Source organism: Osmia lignaria, chromosome 7 (assembly GCF_051020975.1).
Source record: "Osmia lignaria lignaria isolate PbOS001 chromosome 7, iyOsmLign1, whole genome shotgun sequence".
In the NCBI taxonomy this organism is placed as follows: domain Eukaryota; kingdom Metazoa; phylum Arthropoda; class Insecta; order Hymenoptera; family Megachilidae; genus Osmia; species Osmia lignaria.
Window position 1 is genome coordinate 9491061 of NC_135038.1, and position 18362 is coordinate 9509422.

The 18362-nt window shown below is 35.6% G+C and overlaps 1 protein-coding gene across 3 annotated transcripts; it reads left to right on the forward strand.

Moving 5' to 3' along the window:
* Window positions 1-1661: 1661 nt before the first annotated feature.
* Window positions 1662-17822, forward strand: LOC117604392 (enhancer of split mbeta protein). 3 transcript variants are annotated; one of them, XM_034324386.2, is made up of 5 exons: window positions 1662-2511; window positions 13067-13156; window positions 13313-13402; window positions 16603-16869; window positions 17128-17821. In XM_034324386.2, the coding sequence occupies exons 2-5, from the start codon at window positions 13103-13105 to the stop codon at window positions 17479-17481; spliced, it is 765 nt and encodes a 254-aa protein (XP_034180277.2). In that variant the 5' UTR covers window positions 1662-2511; window positions 13067-13102; the 3' UTR covers window positions 17482-17821. The 3 variants fall into 3 exon arrangements, with proteins under 3 accessions (XP_034180277.2, XP_034180275.2, XP_076545162.1); XM_034324384.2 differs by lacking the exon at window positions 1662-2511 and adding an exon at window positions 12478-12832; XM_076689047.1 differs by lacking the exon at window positions 1662-2511 and having other exon boundaries at window positions 13103-13156; window positions 17128-17822.
* The last annotated feature ends 540 nt before the right edge of the window (window positions 17823-18362 follow it).

Below are 18362 nucleotides of genomic sequence, written 5' to 3' on the forward strand. Positions count from 1 at the left end.
GGATTCGCGACTTCTGCCTTCCCACGCTCCTCCAGTTGTAACGGCCAGATTCGACTCTCTGTTCCCCTACTTTGTGGTCCCGTCACCTTGTGTCTGGTGGTTCCCTATTTTTTTTTTTCATTTTCCTTTTTTATTCGAGCCTCGATGATTAACGGTCCTGGACACCGCTGGTGTGAAGCGAGGATTATCGTAAGGTTTCTCTGGACCATCAAAGTAATCAATAAATACAATAATTAACACATTCATTATGAAGCTCTAGAAATGAGTCGGTTTTAATTATTAATATTGACGAAGGAATTAGTTGGTCATCGAATCGTTTAAAAATCATGAAATATTATACCAGTCCCAATAACGGAACATCCTAATCGTATTTCCTAATAGGAAAATAGGAAAAAGGAAATGAATTTCCAAAGGACCGAGGCAACAATGGAAGGGTCCAGGCTGTTGCGATTTCTGGGCATGGGAAAAATCATAGGGAAGGGGGCGAATTTCGAACACCTGGATTTTCCAGAAACGAAAGGGCCACGCGACTGGCCAGCACGCAGATCACGCCTCGAAGTCAAGTGGCTCGTTACCGGATCGTGGGAATCTTTTCGAGGCCTCGATCGGAAATTCGACTCACGGGCCAGCAGGCGGATTCGAGATTCGTCCCACTTGTTATCCACGCGACTGCCACGCTCGCATTACCCTACACCCGTTAGCCTACCTTCCAGAAGTAAACAAATTTCTGTACGTTCAACGTTTACCAAAGGACAATACCCCGAATGATGAATAAAGGTATTCCGTACACCTGGATTCCGCATGGCTGACAGCAAGAAAATAAAATAGATTTTTTCAATTGGGTTGGATATTTGGAAAATACATTAGAAGATCACAATTGTAATTCTTATACGTAGGATAGTGCTCTGCTGTTTTAGCTCCTGCGCCATTTTGCTTCCCTTTTCACATCTTGAAGGTTCAAATTATAGGCAAAGGGTTAATAAATGTATATAAATAGAATTTCTGTAGCATTTATACTTTTGCAGAAAATTATTTTTAAAGTAACCTGTTATTTGGAAGTCTGCAAGGCGGTGTAATCCATGGGTACATTTTGCATTTTATTTTTCTCTCTAACATTTTTGTCATTTTTTCAGGTACCCTGGACATCTATGGAATGAAGAGAAATAAATGTTGGAATTCAAAATTTGGAGCCATCGTCAGAGTGTTTCATTATGTTCCTTAACAACCGTAAGTCCACTCCATGAACCTTGCAACAACCAGCCAGATCGACTCCCATTCTCAAACCCGACCCAGTCATCATCAGTCCATTACCACGTTGCGGTCAAACGTCTCCAGGCTAGAATCGAGCGATCAGAGAAAAGTCTTCCACGTGTCGGCCACGCTTCGGACCGCTCGTAAATCAGCACCATCAGAGACCAGGTAAGAGCTAGTAGAATCAAGCGATCGTGAAAGAGTTTCTTCAGACGAGGCGACGATTAGAAAAGCACCTATCTTTTTCTGTCTTATTGGTTCTGTTGATTCTCTGTCCTTCTTCTTCGTCATATTTGCATGTAGCGATGGGAATGATCGTAGTTTATCATTTTCAAACAATTGTGTCAGTGATGGGCAGATCGAGTGACCGCTGAATAGTTCATGGGCATCTGGGTTGGAAATTGCAAATTTGAAAACTCGGATGCTTGCGAAGTTGGAAATTTAGAAATATAGAAATTCCAAGGTTTTTTAACTTTTCAATTTTCAAATTTGGAATAATGAAGCTTTGGAAATTTAGAATTTAGCAATTAGGAGATTTAGAAATTTAGAAATTTGGAAATTTGGAAATTTAGAAATTTGGAGAGTTGGAGCTTTGGAAATTTAGAATTTAGAAGCTTGGAGATTTGGAAACATGGAAATTTAGAAATTTAGAAATTTAGAAACTTGGAGATTTGGGGCTTTGGAAATTTAGAATTTATTATAGAAACTTGGAAATTTGGAAATTTGGAACTTTGGAAACTTGGAAACTCGAAAATTTAGAAACTTAGAAATACTGTAGCTTTAGAAATTTATATTTCAAAATTTGAAAGATACAATTATAAAGTGTGTCGAAAATCATTCCCATCGCTATCCGCGTCCATCAGCAAGAGTCTGTCGGCGCGTGTAGCGGGAGGCCGGGGATCATCAGCTCGTGGGAACGAAGCGGCCGTCCGCGCTGAAGCGTTTCAGGAAGCTGACGGTGTTCCGCTCCCGCGGTCACCAGGGCGTCCTTAACTGCTCCGTGTACCTCCGTCCCGACGCCCCGACGCTTCTTCGTCGGCTCGAGTGGCTCGACGACGCCCACGCTCCAATCGGCTTCCTGATCGGCCACCGGGAAAATGGGAGCTTGTCTTGCTCGACAACCTTCTCTCCTACGTGCTCCTAATGTCGTTCGGTTACTTTTATACGCGTCGCACGTTAATTAGTTACTTTCCGCCGTTGATTGCATCGCCTCGCTACAAGCAGATACCAGTTGTTTATATACAGGCTGTCCCATAATATGTGAGTACAATTTAAATGATGAATTTAAAAATTAATTATTAAATTAAGATGATTTCTTCGACTCTAGAGATAAATGAAAATTAATAATTTTTTGAAAAATTTCTGGATTACGAAAATAACATATTTTCTTTTCTTTCTGTTATTTATCGAAAATAGGATTTGTTTAATAATTCATACGAATTAACAAAAAGAAATTGAAAAGAAATTTTCATCCAATTGCAATGCGTATACATTCGCGTGCCAGCACGACATATTCGCGTGTCTCAGGCGTGCAACGCGTGCAAAAGGATAAGAAACGAAGCGTGTAAGCCACGCGAGGACAGTGATCTTCTTATAATTACGCGCACGCCGATGAACCTCGCAAAATCATGCAATTAAACGTAATTACCTGCCTTATTACGCGGTGCGTCGGAAAATCTGCAAATAAAAGCGCGGCAGGCGTAATCTAGTCTGATAATTGAGAAACACAGCTATATGCAAATTTTCCAACTTTTGAAATCAAAAAATTGCCATCGTACATACCCTTGATTATCTAATTTATCAGAATTAACCCTTAAATGCATGATTTTTTAATTTTGACCGAAAACAATCAATTATATGTATATAAATAGTAAAAAAAATAATTAGTATGTAGGTTTTAATTTAAAAGTAAAAAACCAGTGCAATACCAACGTATTTTAGTAAAAAACTGCTTGTCAGCATAACAGTTACTCACCTATAAAATATCTTTTTAGCAAGAATAAATCTCCAAAATATTTAATTTTATTGTCACTCCTAACTTTCACGAACTTCTTTGGACGCGCCAAAACAATTCGTCAATCTAAATATCATATTGAAAAGCGCGCGGATTTACTGTTTTTTTTTTGTTTTTTTTTTTTTCATACTTCGTTTGAATGGACCAAGGTAATATGGCATACAGGTAAAAGTAAAACTTTCACTACGGTTAATACTTTAATTAGGAGTTAAAGACAGTGTTTCGTTTTTGAGACACTATGCATTTAAATGTTAAAATTTCGAGAATTCCTCCTCCCCTTGTATCGCGAAGTACGCAAACAAAATTTTTCGAAAAGTATCTTCACGAAACGAGTCTCGCGAATAAGTTACGAGCTCGAATGTGTACCGGATGCGCGCGAGGGTATCGCAGAAGTTGATGTATGATCCTTTAGCAACGTGCACCTGCCCGTTCGTGGTCGGTACTTTGACGGAAATCATGGATCTCCTCGGAACGGTCAAGGATCTCGGTAGCATTACTCCCCAGCGACCACAAACGATAAACCGAAGCTGAAATTTATTTTCTGACCGACGGCTAACGTACACGATCGCCATAGATCTCTGTTAAGAAGCGTAACGATCAAAAGGTGAAAGTCGCGAAATTGACCGTGGTAATCATTGAAATTACCCCGCTTTCTTCCCCTCCATCCAGGCTGATTCGTTCAATAAATTAGTGGTTTCTGATTCGGATAATCGTTCCTTTCCACTGCCAAATAGGATCATTGATGCCTGCCAGAGAGACGCGTCGCGATTGTGTTCGGTTAATTGGAGCGGATTAATTAACAAGTCTGGTGAAAACGAGCTGATCAATTTTCTCAGCCTCTGTACATATCGCCGTATAAGTACATTCATGGTAATTAATAATAAATCCATATATGGTGTGATTTTTCGAAGAGACCACCTGTAACCGACTTTCCGTTTCGAAATTCCCACGATATGGTAACACGTGGACTCGTACGTTCATTAATATTTATGAAACAACAATGAGATTCGATTTGGCTTATATCCTGGTTAATTCGCTCCCTTTTTTCCCTTCTGCTTTCGTGCGTACGCGCGCGTTTCATTCATGAATCGGTCGTACAAAGTGGCCGACCCTCCCTCTGCCAATTCGTTCGCTACCACCCTTAGTGATTCACGATAATTTTATTCTTATGAATGGACGAGAGACGGGTAAACAGGAAGAGGTGTACGCGGAAGGGAATATATTTTAAATAAATGTCGGTTCGCATGATTGCGATAACCCTGTGTTACTGATTGACGCAGTTTGATAGCTCCTCTTTTCATGAACACTGGCAGGTGTAATTAGGGTTGGACAGGTTCATTTTTTTTAATTTTATCATTTAGGTCATTTGTTTCTTTTCTTATTTTTTTTATTTTTTTGCTGAGAAATACTGTCAGGTTTCAGGTCATTTTAAACTGAATTTATTTTTGCGAATGAATTATCTTTTAAATGGAAAAATTTGTAATATAAATACTTGTACAGTTTCTTTGAATTTAAAATTAATTTTTATTAAACAAGAAATTGAATATAATTAAGGTATTATCTTTATCGATATAATAAAGAAAGAAATATGTACAAGCGAGACGTTAACAAGACCCACTCAATAATTAACGTCTTCTTGCTGAATACAACATCTTCATTAATACAATCAAGGTTGTACGATGAGAACGTTAACGAGATCCTTTAATCATTATCTCGAAAGGGAACAAGATACTAAACCAGAAAATATAAACAACAGATACGGGTTTCGGTTTAATGAGACTTTACACGATATTTTCTCTTTGCATACTGGCGGTGGCAATTTCGATTTACAATAATTCTTGTTTCAATGACGTGTTTGAAGGACCCAAGCCGGTATCACTGACAAACGGCGAATAAGAGCACGAAATTCTCCTTCATTCATTGGCACACGGATGAAAAGGAATACGGCATTCAATTGCACGCCTTCGTCCGTGACCAGGTCGTCCTTTTCGCGACTTGCCGGACCGGAAATTGAAATTTCGCGTGAGAATATGCACTCCTTTGATGCCTGGCTTGCAATTTCGAACGACTGTTCACGGAAGCGTTTTCAATACTTAAATCCTTGAATTTACAATCGTTCACGCCATTCAAGGATAAAACATTTATTTACCAACTGATGTTTCCTTATTGGGATAAAATTGTCCAAATGTTAAGTTGAATTTATACCTAGAATTTGGTTCCAAACAGAACAGAGTTGAATAGTATAAGAAAATTTATTTGTCGATGAGTGCAACGATGCACTTGAGAAATGCATATGCACTTTTTCTTCTATGCATCCAAGAAATGCATTACGCTCTTATTTTTAATAAAATTGCATTTATTCTGTAGAATTTGATTAAAAATAGAGAGAAGTTAAACGATATAAGAAGATTCATCTTTTCTATAAGTGCAATGATGCACTTAAGAAATGCATATTATGCACTTTTTCTTTTAATAGAACTGCATCTGCCTTTTGGGGAAATGAGGATTGTAATTGATCATATATAAAATTTAATTAAATATAAAACGAAGTTTAATGGCACAAGATGCATTTTTCTAAGTGCAGTGATGCACCTAATGCACCAAAGTGCATACGCACTTTTTTGTTAAATGGAGCTCCATGGAAAAGTATTAGTAAAATCTGTAGCAAAATTATCTGCCGATATTATTATTTATTATCTTCCATAATATGTTATATAAATTTTAACAAGCTACCAAGAAATTTCTATATAAATCTCCAAGATCCATTTAAAAGTCATCGCCAAACATCAAATAATTAATTAAAACTGAATACGCAGCATTTATTCTCTCTTATACCACTGTGGAACGAATCTGTCCAAAGAAACAGGCAGATGTGATGCAGTTCCCGTTACAGTTGCTCGGTGATCGATTGTGAACCGTAAAGGAGAAGCGTTTAAAAACGAGCTACATTACAGAAAACGCTTTTCACCATGTAAACCGACCGACATAATTGCCACTTTTCGATTCAGCCACTTATCTACGAAACGAAACCGACCAATTAAGCCATAACATATTGGCAGACTACAACCTTAACACGAACACACGAAAATGTTCTCACTCTGACGGTTCGTTAAAAAAATAAAAAAAGAAGAAAACGTTATGGTAGCTTTCCCCCGCGTATCTCCATTTCACCACGTCTTACGTGACACCTTTTATACATTTATGCATGCATTTACACCTTCAGTTTATTACACGTACGGTGTCCGGTAAATGACAGGGGTGACCATGAATATCAAGAATTTTCACACGTATCGATGTTATTTTAAGAAAATTATTAAAATTAACATTTAATGACAGGTTTTGGGAAAGTTGAAAATTCAATTTTAACATGATACATTTTACGGGTAGCGTTGTAAAGTTACTCTTTAATTTATCGAAAAATATAAGAAATTCTGTTGAAACGAATTCTTTTCGATCCCCCTGAAAATCAAGTCACCGCACGAAGCGGAGAAGGTTGAGAGTGACCGGTAAATCGCAGCAGAGGAAGACGCGTGCTTGCCACGGTACGCACGCGCTTCCTTACACGCGAGCGGATCGCGCGTCCCAAAAGAAAAGAGGAAGAATCGGTTCACAGTCGGCTGAAGAAGCAACGAGTGCGACGGATAGGGTAGCGGAGGGGCAGGGGGGGCCCTATCGGAGGCTACCGTGAGAACGAGGCAAGGCCTTATGTCCCAGACGGACCCCTCAACCGGCACGAGGTCCGACGAGGATCGCCGCGCTTGCGAGACGCGGCGAAGAGGAAAGGGGAACAGAGAACGACAGGTCGGGCCCCGGCCACAGGGCAGCCATTCGGGGCCCGTGCTCACGACAGAGACGACGATAGGCGCGAGCCTCACACGCGACTAGCACACGTCCAGGCCCTGAGCCGAGCCGCGATCGCAAACCGCGCTTCTTTTTTTTTCCTTTTCTTTTCTTTTCTTCACTGAACTAGCTTGCTCTCTCTCTCTCTTCTCCTACCAGTCTCCGCCGCGAAGGAATGATTGATGCCTCTTCTTTGGACCTTCCTCCTGAGACCCTGGAAATTAATTGCTACTGGCTATGGTGTCGCGAAGACGCTTCATTCCGCTCGCGAAGGCATTCTTTTCCAGTATTTCAATTCAGGTTTCTTACAGTTTTTGAGGGAATTGAAAGATGGAAATTATTGTTTATGGCATTTCGCGAAAATTATATTAATTTTTCCTGAATTAACGTATACAGGTGCCCTTATCCTAAAAAAGTAGGAAATTAATATAGTACATATTTTGATCCTCGGATGACGGACCATGGAGAGAGCCTCAAAACGGCGGACCTTGGAGAGAGCCAGTTTTAATTTAATTTTGTATTTTATATTATATTACTTACTTTTTCAGGAAAAGGGTTAATAATTGTATACGTCGCCCTATCTTGAAAATTAGAATTTTAATTTATAATAATTCTTGACTATTAGAATTTTCTATTTTCTTTCATAGGGAAGGCATACTTTTGCATGTTGCAATTCATTTTTCACACCGAACAAATTTCATTTATTTAATTTCAAATAAAGAATAAGGTACCCTTAGAATGCCTCGGATATCTTCTTACTTTTTTCGTACGATTCGACACACCTTTAGCATTTTGAAGGCATACCATCGAGCCAGACGGCAGAAAATTATTGTCAACCAATTTCTTGCTGGCATACTTTCTCCACCGCGAACAATACTATCCTCGAATGATGTAATTTAGCCGGGATATGTCCCTTTTCTGTTGGACGCAATTTCACGTGGTCGCTTCTAAGGGGTATTTACCAACGCCTGGTTTTCCCTCGGGAGGTGGAAAGGGCATCCGGATTCGCGTATTATAAAATCTTGCACGGGGTCTTGGCCCCGCAATCAGCTGCAATAAAACATGAAAAAAGAAACGAAGGAAACACGGCTGCCTCTTTTTACGTGCACGCGAGCGAGACTTCGCTCGTAAAATCGTTCGAGAGGCCAGGGAGAAAGGAAACGAGCACCGATTTTTGCACCCATTTTGTACCACGGGTAGTGAACTTTCAAAAGGACCGAAAAGAAATCTTGTTTGTCAAATTACACTGCATGATTTCGATCCAATCCAGGGAGACTTCTTTATTTGCAATCTTGTGTAATTAACAATGGCTACACCATGGGTAATTGTTTATAGAAAATGGCACCTCATCTTGGGTACCATTTTCTCAAATTGTCTCCTTGTGAATATCTTAAATAAAATTTCAATTTTCAATCATTTGGAAAATTTTCGAGTTTGCATAGTTAGAATTCTTAAAATTCTTTTTAAATTTTGTGATTACCATTTATCTCCAAAAATTTGAATACTTTATGTACTTGAAATATTTTATATTTATCTTTCATTCTTTTCTCGTGTTTATTAACGTGTTCCACGAGGAGGGTATCGAGTTAATTGGATTAACTTATTTGCACACGTGCCAACGTTCATTCTTTACCGATGACGTTGACACCTTCGGTGGTGATTACGAAATGCAAAGGTCCGCGCATAACTCCACTCACCGGAGCGAGCAAAATTAACAGGATCATTTATTTCAAATTAAAATTGCACACGACGTAACTAGGATTACGTAAATCGTGAAAAAGTTACATTCGATGCATTCTAATGATTTACAGGGTAAAAAGAAATTTTTCTAAGCGATTGCGATACTGATGCTTCGAATTAATGTAAAAAGTATTTAAACGTTCGTATACTTTTTATCGTGTATCAGGTGGTTGATTTCGAAACATAGAAAGTTTAATGCAATTTGATGACAGAAAAGTATCACGGAATAGTACTTGTAATATATCAATTTAAAGCTTAAAATATGACGAAAATAATGATATATACGTATCTAGAATATTGCTAATACAAGATGATAGGTTGTGGATCGCAACGAACAATGCAAGGATTTCAAAGTATAGAAAGTCTGACGTAATTTCATGCCGGAAAAGTATCACAGAATAGGACTTGTGGCACATGAAATTGAAGCTTAGACTTTAATTAAAATGGCTATAGAAATGGTTTATTAATATTTTTAATACAAATCGTGTCAGATTTTTTCAAATGATCCAGAATCATTGAAAGCCAAGTCCCTTTGCAATTTGTTGCTCGATCACGCGAGACGAACGTGTGCTTATCAATAGAATACGAGTGCGCAATGTCATTTAATAAAAGTTGGCTGACGAACGTGTCTCTCGGCTCCATTGACGGTATCAAAGATCGGACACGAGTCGTAAACATTCGCACGCTCCAACCGCGGCCTCTACGTTTCATTCTAGTGATAACAGTCTTGCGTGCTGGCACAAACGATAAACTATCACGATACCATGCCGCTTTCTACCCGACGGTGACATCATTGATTATTGTTTTCCTTCCTGGTAATTCCTCTGGTACCGCGAAAAGCCAGTCGAGTACTGTGAGACCGAATAAGAATCGACGTATTCATTTTAATTGATAGAAAAGGACACACCATTTCAATTCTCGATATTGATAATATTGATACCTATACATTCTTATTAACTGTTTCCGGTTTCGACTGCTAAGAATGTTTTAGTTGTTCTGATAGGAAAATATAATTAAATCAGAGGATAATTGTACGTGCCTGATATAAGTATTTTACAGGAGCATACAAAAGTATTTTTCTACAAGTGCAACGATGCATTCAACAAATGCATTTGCACTTTGTTCTAGTGGAACGATATATTTCTTCTTTAAAATTTGGTCAGGGATAAAGCGAAGTGAAATAGGATAATAAGATTCAATTTTTCTTACAAGGATAACGATGCATCTTGGATGCATGTGAGAAATGCATATTATGCACTTTTTCTTCGTAGCACTTTTTCCTTCAGTAATATTCTTTTTCTAGAATTTGGTTAGAGATAAAACGAGGTCTAATGAAATAAGAATATCCATTTTTCCTTATAAAGGTAATGAATGATGCATTTTCGATGCATATGAGAAATGCATATTATGCAGTTTTCTTCGATGCACTTTTTCTTTCAGTAATATTCTTTTTCTACAATTTGGTTAGAGATAAAACGAGGTTTAATGAAATAAGAATATCCATTTTTCCTTATAAAGGTAATGAATGATGCATTTTCGATGCATATGAGAAATGCATATTATGCAGTTTTCTTCGATGCACTTTTTCCTTCAGTAATATTCTTTTTCTACAATTTGGTTAGAGATAAAACGAGGTTTAATGAAATAAGAATATCCATTTTTCCTTATAAAGGTAATGAATGATGCATTTTCGATGCATATGAGAAATGCATATTATGCACTTTTTCTTCGTTGCACTTTTTCCTTCAGTAATATTCTTTTTCTAGAATTTGGTTAGAGATAAAACGAGGTCTAATGAAATAAGAATATTCATTTTTCCTTATAATAGCAATAAATCACTTATTTTAGATGCATACGAGAAATTCATATTATGCACTTTTTCCTTCAGTAGAACTGCATATTGCATATAGATTATTTTTATTACAAAAATTAAAATATCGCGGAAACAGAAAATAAGGAAAATATTTGAAACTATCGTTGCTTCCCACATTTCCACGAGTTTCAAAGAAGCCGTCGACTCGCGAACACGCTTTTATCTTCTACTTAGCACTCTCTCGAGCTGTTCGGAGCGGATCGTTCTAACAATTTCAAGCAGAGAGCTACATCTGCGTAGCTCACGTGGCTGTATCTGGTCGGTTGACAAGAGATAATGTTAATGGAGGGATTCGTCTGCCGGTTTATCGTGGCTCGAAGAGTCCCGCTCGAAAATTCGACGATAAAGGGACCAGGTTCTTCACAAAGGGCTCCGTTCAATCTCGGCGCGTCTGTTAATCGAATCGACTCTCTTAACTCTACATTTCGTCTCCTAGGGACACTTGTCTGTGGAAGTTCTTTTAAAAAAAAAAGATGGAATTTTTATTTTACATTCAGTTCATAATGAATAATCTATCATTGATATTTAATAATTTTTCTTTATCCAATTTGCCAAATTAAAATCAATAATTTCATTTTAAATATTTAATTTCTATTTTTATACTATTGTATAATTAAAGTAAACGAAGAAGGAAACATTTTTTGTCAGTATGTATGGTAACACAGTAAATTATTGATTACAGGATGCATAAAAAACATTATAAATGTTCAGAGTTCCGCTAATGAGCGACAAAAATTGCTTGCAACCTGGACCCTAACTGTGGAAAGAAGAATTCTTAAAGGGCACTACAAGCTCACTGATTACAACCTGTCGAGTTTCATACCACGATTGTCCCTAAAAAAGCCCTTTAAAACGTGTCTGGTTTGGCCCTTAATGGTGTTTAAGTCGAGCAGCAAACGATCTTTCGACAGGTTAAATGATTTTAAATCGTGTAACGAGACCTTAAAAATGTCCTGTTTAAGTTTTCCACCGGTGCTCCTCTTTTCGAATGTTCATTAAAATGTTAAAAACTTGCTCGAGATAATTTCTATATGTACTCTTTTGGTTAATAAGTTATTAATTAATTAGCTGGTTTAATTTGATACTTCTCTGTAAATCACTGTATTTTATAATGGAATATTAATTCATACATTATTGGAAGCATGCCTTAATTATCAAGGTTTTCAATAAATTATTGCATTTTAAATATTTTGAGGATTCCAATTATTTTTTTACAAAATTTTAAAATTTAGTAGCTGTTACATTTTCTATTTAGAAAATTATCAAGAAATTATTAATTTTCATTTAAATTGTCTCAAAATTATTTATGACTTTTGAATTAATGTTTCAGAATGCGATAGAATTTTTTTGTAGCAGTGTTTATTATTATTTTAAAGCTTCTTTTCTTGCAATTTTAGTAGAACTTGAAGACCATAATGTAGGTTTAATTTCTTAAAATTTCATTAGAATATTTCAAACTGTAATAAAGTTAGATATTTTTGATTGGTATTTCTATTTAGAAAATTATCAAGAAATCATTAATTTTCATTTAAATAGTCTCAAAATTATTTATGACTTTTGAATTAATGTTTCAGAATGCGATAGAATTTTTTTGTAGAATTGTTTATTATTATTTTAAAGCTTCTTTTCTTGCAATTTTAGTAGAACTTGAAGACCATAATGTAGGTTTAATTTCTTAAAATTTCATTAAAATATTTCAAACTGTAATAAAGTTAGATATTTTTGATCGGTATTTGGGATCATTTTGTACCAGTGTAGATCGTCGTGATGCTTCAAGGTGTAGGTGCAACACAATCAAAGCATTTTAGAGCGACCTTCTGCCGAAGAAGTAGCTTCTGCAGAGGGTTCGATGTTGGTGAGGGTAGCTGCCGCTTGAATGGCAGCGGAGAGTCAGTTTGTTCAGGGACTGCACGCGGTGCGTTCGCTTGTTTAATGTCAGTGAATTTCATGCTCTGCTGTCACAATTTAACTCACGTTTCTCACATCAACGTGCACGGAAAGTGTTGATGAAGTTTTCCCCTTTGGATTCTTTTACTTATTACAACATGTGACTTGAAGTTCTGTTTGCTTCCGTGTATGATTAACAAGTTTGGAGACACTTTGACGATAGAAAGGTAGAAGAAACGTTAATTAAAATTAATTAGAAATATTATAAATTAATATAGAGTTGATTAATTAGAATTTAGTGTCAGGTAGATGGTAATGGGTTATTTTAAAAAATTGATAAACTTCAAATAATTCTAAATAAAATTTATTTCTATAGTAAATTTAATTTTTAAATACAATTATTGTATCTTATCAAAGTGCTATTAAGTTAATTAAAATTGATTTGTGTTGTTACTGTTTAGGTTTTGAAAAACTGAATAGACATTGCGACACCTGCAATGATGTCATACGAATACCCTCACCCAGTTTCTAGGACGTATCAATATAAAAAAGTGAGTAATAAAATATAGAAAGTTAATAACAATTCTATTATTTCTTTCGATTGAGTAATTAAATGAAACTTAATGTATAGTTTTCTTTAGTTCTACACATCAGTTTCATAATTTTTTATTAATTTATGATTGGTATAATTTGTTTGTTTATATTAGATAACAAAACCATTGTTAGAAAGAAAACGACGTGCACGAATAAACAAATGCCTCGACGAGTTGAAAAGTCTAATGATAGATGCATTAGAGGTATGTATTCATCAACGTTTATACAGTAATTGTAGAATTAATTAACATTAGCAAAATTCTCCTGTAACACAATTTTTTCCAATTTTCACAAAATAATTTATATTGAACTTGAGAGAAAATTATTTTGGTGATGGGGGGTCAGCAGGCTCAACTTAGTTTCTACCTAATTACTCTAATTCCCTGCATTAATTGCACTGTTTTAGGCTTCCAAAAATATTTCAAAAATTCTAGAATTCTTACCAAAATCTGTCACATTATACAACCCTTCGTTGCATGAAATTTTTGAAACTTCTTTCTAGAAAAATAGAAATTATTTCCCCTTACTTAGTAACATAGATACTAATTCTAAACTTTTGCAATTTTTTACTAACAAAATCTAATATAATCAAAGACACAATATCTTCCAATTCAAGTGTGACAGCATCAATGTTGAAAATAAAGACACTCTCTGAATCTTTAGCAATAGGATCAGTGTAAAGGTTACTAGCTCGATCCATCGTTGGTTAAATCAAGTTTACACTGCTCGAACGAGCACGTGCTATGCTTTTTTCTCTGCCGGTTGAACGGAGAAACCTTAGCAAAAGGAAGCCACGGTTTCTTGCTCGGCTTACAAGCAAGCACGCGGGTCGTTTGCGATACCACGTTTCCCCTGGTGTAATTTCACGAGTCCTGCTCGTAGCAGGAAACGCATTCTCGGCCTGCAACTAGCCGTGGAATCGATTCGCTGCTTAAATATATTCCTAGACCGTGGGAATCGTCTCTCTTGGTTGAGTGTCAAACGTTCAACACCGTGCAATTATGAAAGGCGGTAGCCCTAACGTGCTCATTACAACCGGTGCGTGGCGTAATTGCCGATGTCTTCTGACCGATAATGCTGTTCGAAAGTAAGGAGATGAGTTTGATCAGGAATCGAGATAAATTTCAACGCGTTCTTGTTATTCGTTCTACATCAGTTTATCCTCGAAACGAGAGCTGACGCAAAAAGTAATGACTGACTTCGGGATGTTTTCTTTTTGAATTTTATTTTTAATGAGATAACGAGGGTGAACGTAACATTTCCGTTCGGAGTTGAAACTTTAGAACGTTAATTGGAATTTTAAAATTGCTTCCAAAGTGTTTCAACAAATTTTGTAAATGATACTATTAATTTGAAAATCGTTTAGAAATGGAATCTCTATTTTTGAAAAAGTAGCAGGTGAATTTTGAGCCCTCTTTGGATGATGTCTGCAACCTTTATACTAATAAGGTTTCTTTCTACTTTATCATCATAAGATAAATATAAAGAAAAAAATTCGAAATTGAATTTAAAAAAGTCTAATTATTTGAACAAGATTTTTAATATATTCAAAACTAATTAAAGAAATTTCTCATTTCTTGAAGGATCAATATTTTTATAATTTAATTACCATGATACGATAATTAAAAAATATTTCAATTAAGTAATTATTATTCTAACTCTAATTCTAATAAGTAATTAATAATTAAAATAATATCTAGAGAATTAATTCAAAATTCAGAAAATGATAATTAAAAAATTGTCAATTTTCTTAGCATTATCTAATGATCAAAAATGCCTCAAATTGCAAGGGATATTTTTATTATCAATCAGACCATGTTATCGAGAAAACCAACATTATTTAATGTCCATGGTGCCAGGTCAATCAGATTCCTCCTTGATCGTTCCATGGAATCACGAAGCGTGAACTGTACACGCTCAGACGCCTACGTGCTCCCCTTTGAAATTCAAATTCGTCTCGGTTCTTCTGTCGGTATGATCGCGTTAAACAAATACATTTTCTCCTTTTTGCCTGGATCGTGAGATTGCTGCTCGCTTTGATAATACTTCGTGCCATTACTTGTCTACCAGCGGTTACTTCGTGTGGAAAAAGTCTGGGAAAATTTGTGTGAAGCTATAGTACTCGGTTTCTTATCCCTCTGAGGAATGTTTGATCAAGAATCATCGATTCGACGAGGTATCGTAGGAAAGAATAATTATAAAATTGAAAACCCTAACAATATTTTTATTATTTTTCCAGTACAAAAATATAATGACAAAAATAAAAATTTTTAAATTAACATTCATTTAAATTTCAAATAATAATAGTAATAATTTAGATGAATTTTAGCAACCCTACATTTTATTTGTTTCACAAAATTCTTCGGTTCAGTAACGATGAAAAATAATCCTTTGACAACATCATCGATGTTAATAACAATTCCTTTTAAAAGATGTTGATAGGCGGAAGGTTTGAATGGAAGATTTGTCACGGTTCGAACAGGTGTATCCAATCGCGATAAATGAGAAAGCAAAAAATTGCAGCTTCGATTTCATTCACGATGCTTGACCATGCCATTTTTCTTGTCACGTTTATGCGGTATGTTTATCGATAATAAATTCGAAACGAGTTGATAATTACACTTTACGTTTACCCTCGAATTTCGCATCAGTCATGAATCGTCGACCACCACGAATTTTTATCAAACATAATTCCTCATTCGCAAATAAACGCGCCACAGGTAAGCTTTTGCCAAAGTACATAATTTCCTTATGACATTATTTTAATGTACAGAAAGTGCCGTCATAAGGAGAGTACCTAAATATCTTTCCTTTTAAAATTTAAAAATTTTGTGTTTGAAATTTACCATTTTTTTTTAAATTATACTATTATTGATCCCTATATAATACAATACATTTCTTACACAATAAATTATAATTCTATTCGAGTTATGGGAGAAAATTATATTTTATTGCAATAATTAGAATTCAAATTGTGACTCTCTCCATGGTCCGCCGTCCAAGGGCTAAAAAATGCATTGTATTATATTTCTTACTTTTTTAAGAAAACTATCAATCATTTTATAGATCACCTTAGTATATTTAATAATAAATAAAATTCTCAAATATTATTTAATATCTATGGTGTTCAACTAAGTGTGGGCATCCTTAGTAATTATTCTTTTCCCAATAATTTAATGAGTATCAAATTTGAGACACTGATTGCCACTAAATGAAACTTTTTACAACAATTATCGGTGTTGAAACACTTTTATAATCTAGATCCTCGAGTTCGACAAGCATGTAACGTTTTTATCAGTAACATCCCAAAGGATCACCCTTTCTCTCGTCGAATTCCTCGCGCCTGACCTGAAATCATGTCGAACGCGTGAACGGAAAATCAAAGAGGATTTATATGTTACAGACGGAGGGGGAGGACATCAGTAAACTGGAGAAAGCGGACATTCTGGAGCTGACCGTGCGCCATTTACAAAGGCTTCAAGGATCACAGTCTTCCGGTACGATCGCGACTAACGACGAGGTATCGGCTGAAAGTCGGTGGCTGTCCGGTTTCGGCCACTGTGCAGCTGAGGCGTACAGATTTCTCTCGGCTCTTCCAGGTGAAGGTGCGGAAAGGTTGGCAAGACACCTCGCAGCTGGTCTTCAGAAGAGCCGACAAACGAATTCATCGGTAATTATCTCTTCATCGACGATCGTGAGACAATGAGGCGAAAGTTACTTCTGACTGAGACCAATCACCCGAGATTCGATCGCGCCTTCCTATGCATCCTTTAACCCTTTTACTTCAACCTATACACGGTATTCATTTCAGACATTTTTAATAATTTAGATAATATTTCTTTTCTTAGATACTGCTTTTCTAATGATTTTTCCTTTTTCTTTTCTATTTCAAATGTAATTATATTGATAAATTTTTATTAATTTGCAGCTAAAAACAAATATATTAACGCAGATCTTAGCAAACTTGAACCTCACGGTCGACCTGGTAACACCACCCCTGGGAAATCCTGTGGAAGATAGTAGAGTAACATCCACCAATCAAAACGCGATTAATTATCCTGGCGCAGTTCGCGATGGAGCGTTCAATCTTCCGACTGCTTGCAACTCAGTTGGAATGATTGATAAGAAAGACACGATAGATAGGGCTGATGTTTCTGAAATGAAAGATTCGAGAGAGCAGCGCGCTGCGAAGAGGATCAAAACGGAAGTCAGAGCTGAAGATGATGAAGAAATTGATGTGGAACGCGTTGATGAAACTGATCCTATGTGGCGACCGTGGTAGGGTTCAGAGAAAGTTTAATAATGCAACTGATGCAATGGTTTTTGTGATTAATAGTGTTAAGGGTTCAATTGATTGCTTTAATTAGAGTTAAAAAATAATGAGACAAGTATCTTTATCGGTGAAAAATAAATTTTCAAATCAATTTTGTAATAGTACAATGAATATCATTCCTGTAACTAATGTATAACGATGCAAAAATGAAGCACAGAGTGTAGAAATAAATACATCATTAATATTGTTAAATATAATATAGATATAGATTTAACATATTACAGTATAAATGTAATATAATTAACATAATATAATGTAGAGAAATTTTTAAACGTTCAATATTTATCGATTGCAAGAAACTTAGTAAACTAATATAGGTTTATTGTAATTTTTAAGTTTAATCCTTATATTTGTGATATTTCTATTCCTAGTTACATGAGATTGAAAAGATTTTAATCATAAATATTGAGAAGTTAAAAATATTATAAAGTGTATTTATTTCAGTTTTATAAACAATTTATATTTACGTTGAGAAAAATAATAACGTAAAAATATAGTTCATAGTAATATAGTAGCATACAATTTTTCTTAGTAATATGTTATGTCTTTCGCAACTTTGTATAAATTATCTTTATTTGTTAATCTTAATTTTAATGCTATTAATATTAAAAATAATTTACAAAAAAAATAGTGTAATTTTCAATTAATTTAATTCCTTTCTCCAGCTATTTATTGCATTTTATTAAATTCGTTTGTGCGTCTAAGTGGTCGAAATCAAAAGTTACAGAGGTTTCAAATTTTCTATGGAAAGTCTATGGGTCGCACATTTTAGCTTTGGGGTCCTTGATACCCCGGATGCAATAATGTCAGTAGATATAGAGTATCACCCG

Bases quoted from the DNA above. Each gene is read 5' to 3' on its own strand.
- LOC117604392 (XM_034324386.2), top strand. From the start codon at position 13,103: ATGATGTCATACGAATACCCTCACCCAGTTTCTAGGACGTATCAATAT. The intron at 13,157-13,312 runs GTGAGTAATAAA...TGTTTATATTAG, and splicing joins GGACGTATCAATATAAAAAA to ATAACAAAACCATTGTTAGA. The intron at 16,870-17,127 runs GTAATTATCTCT...ATTAATTTGCAG, and splicing joins GCCGACAAACGAATTCATCG to CTAAAAACAAATATATTAAC.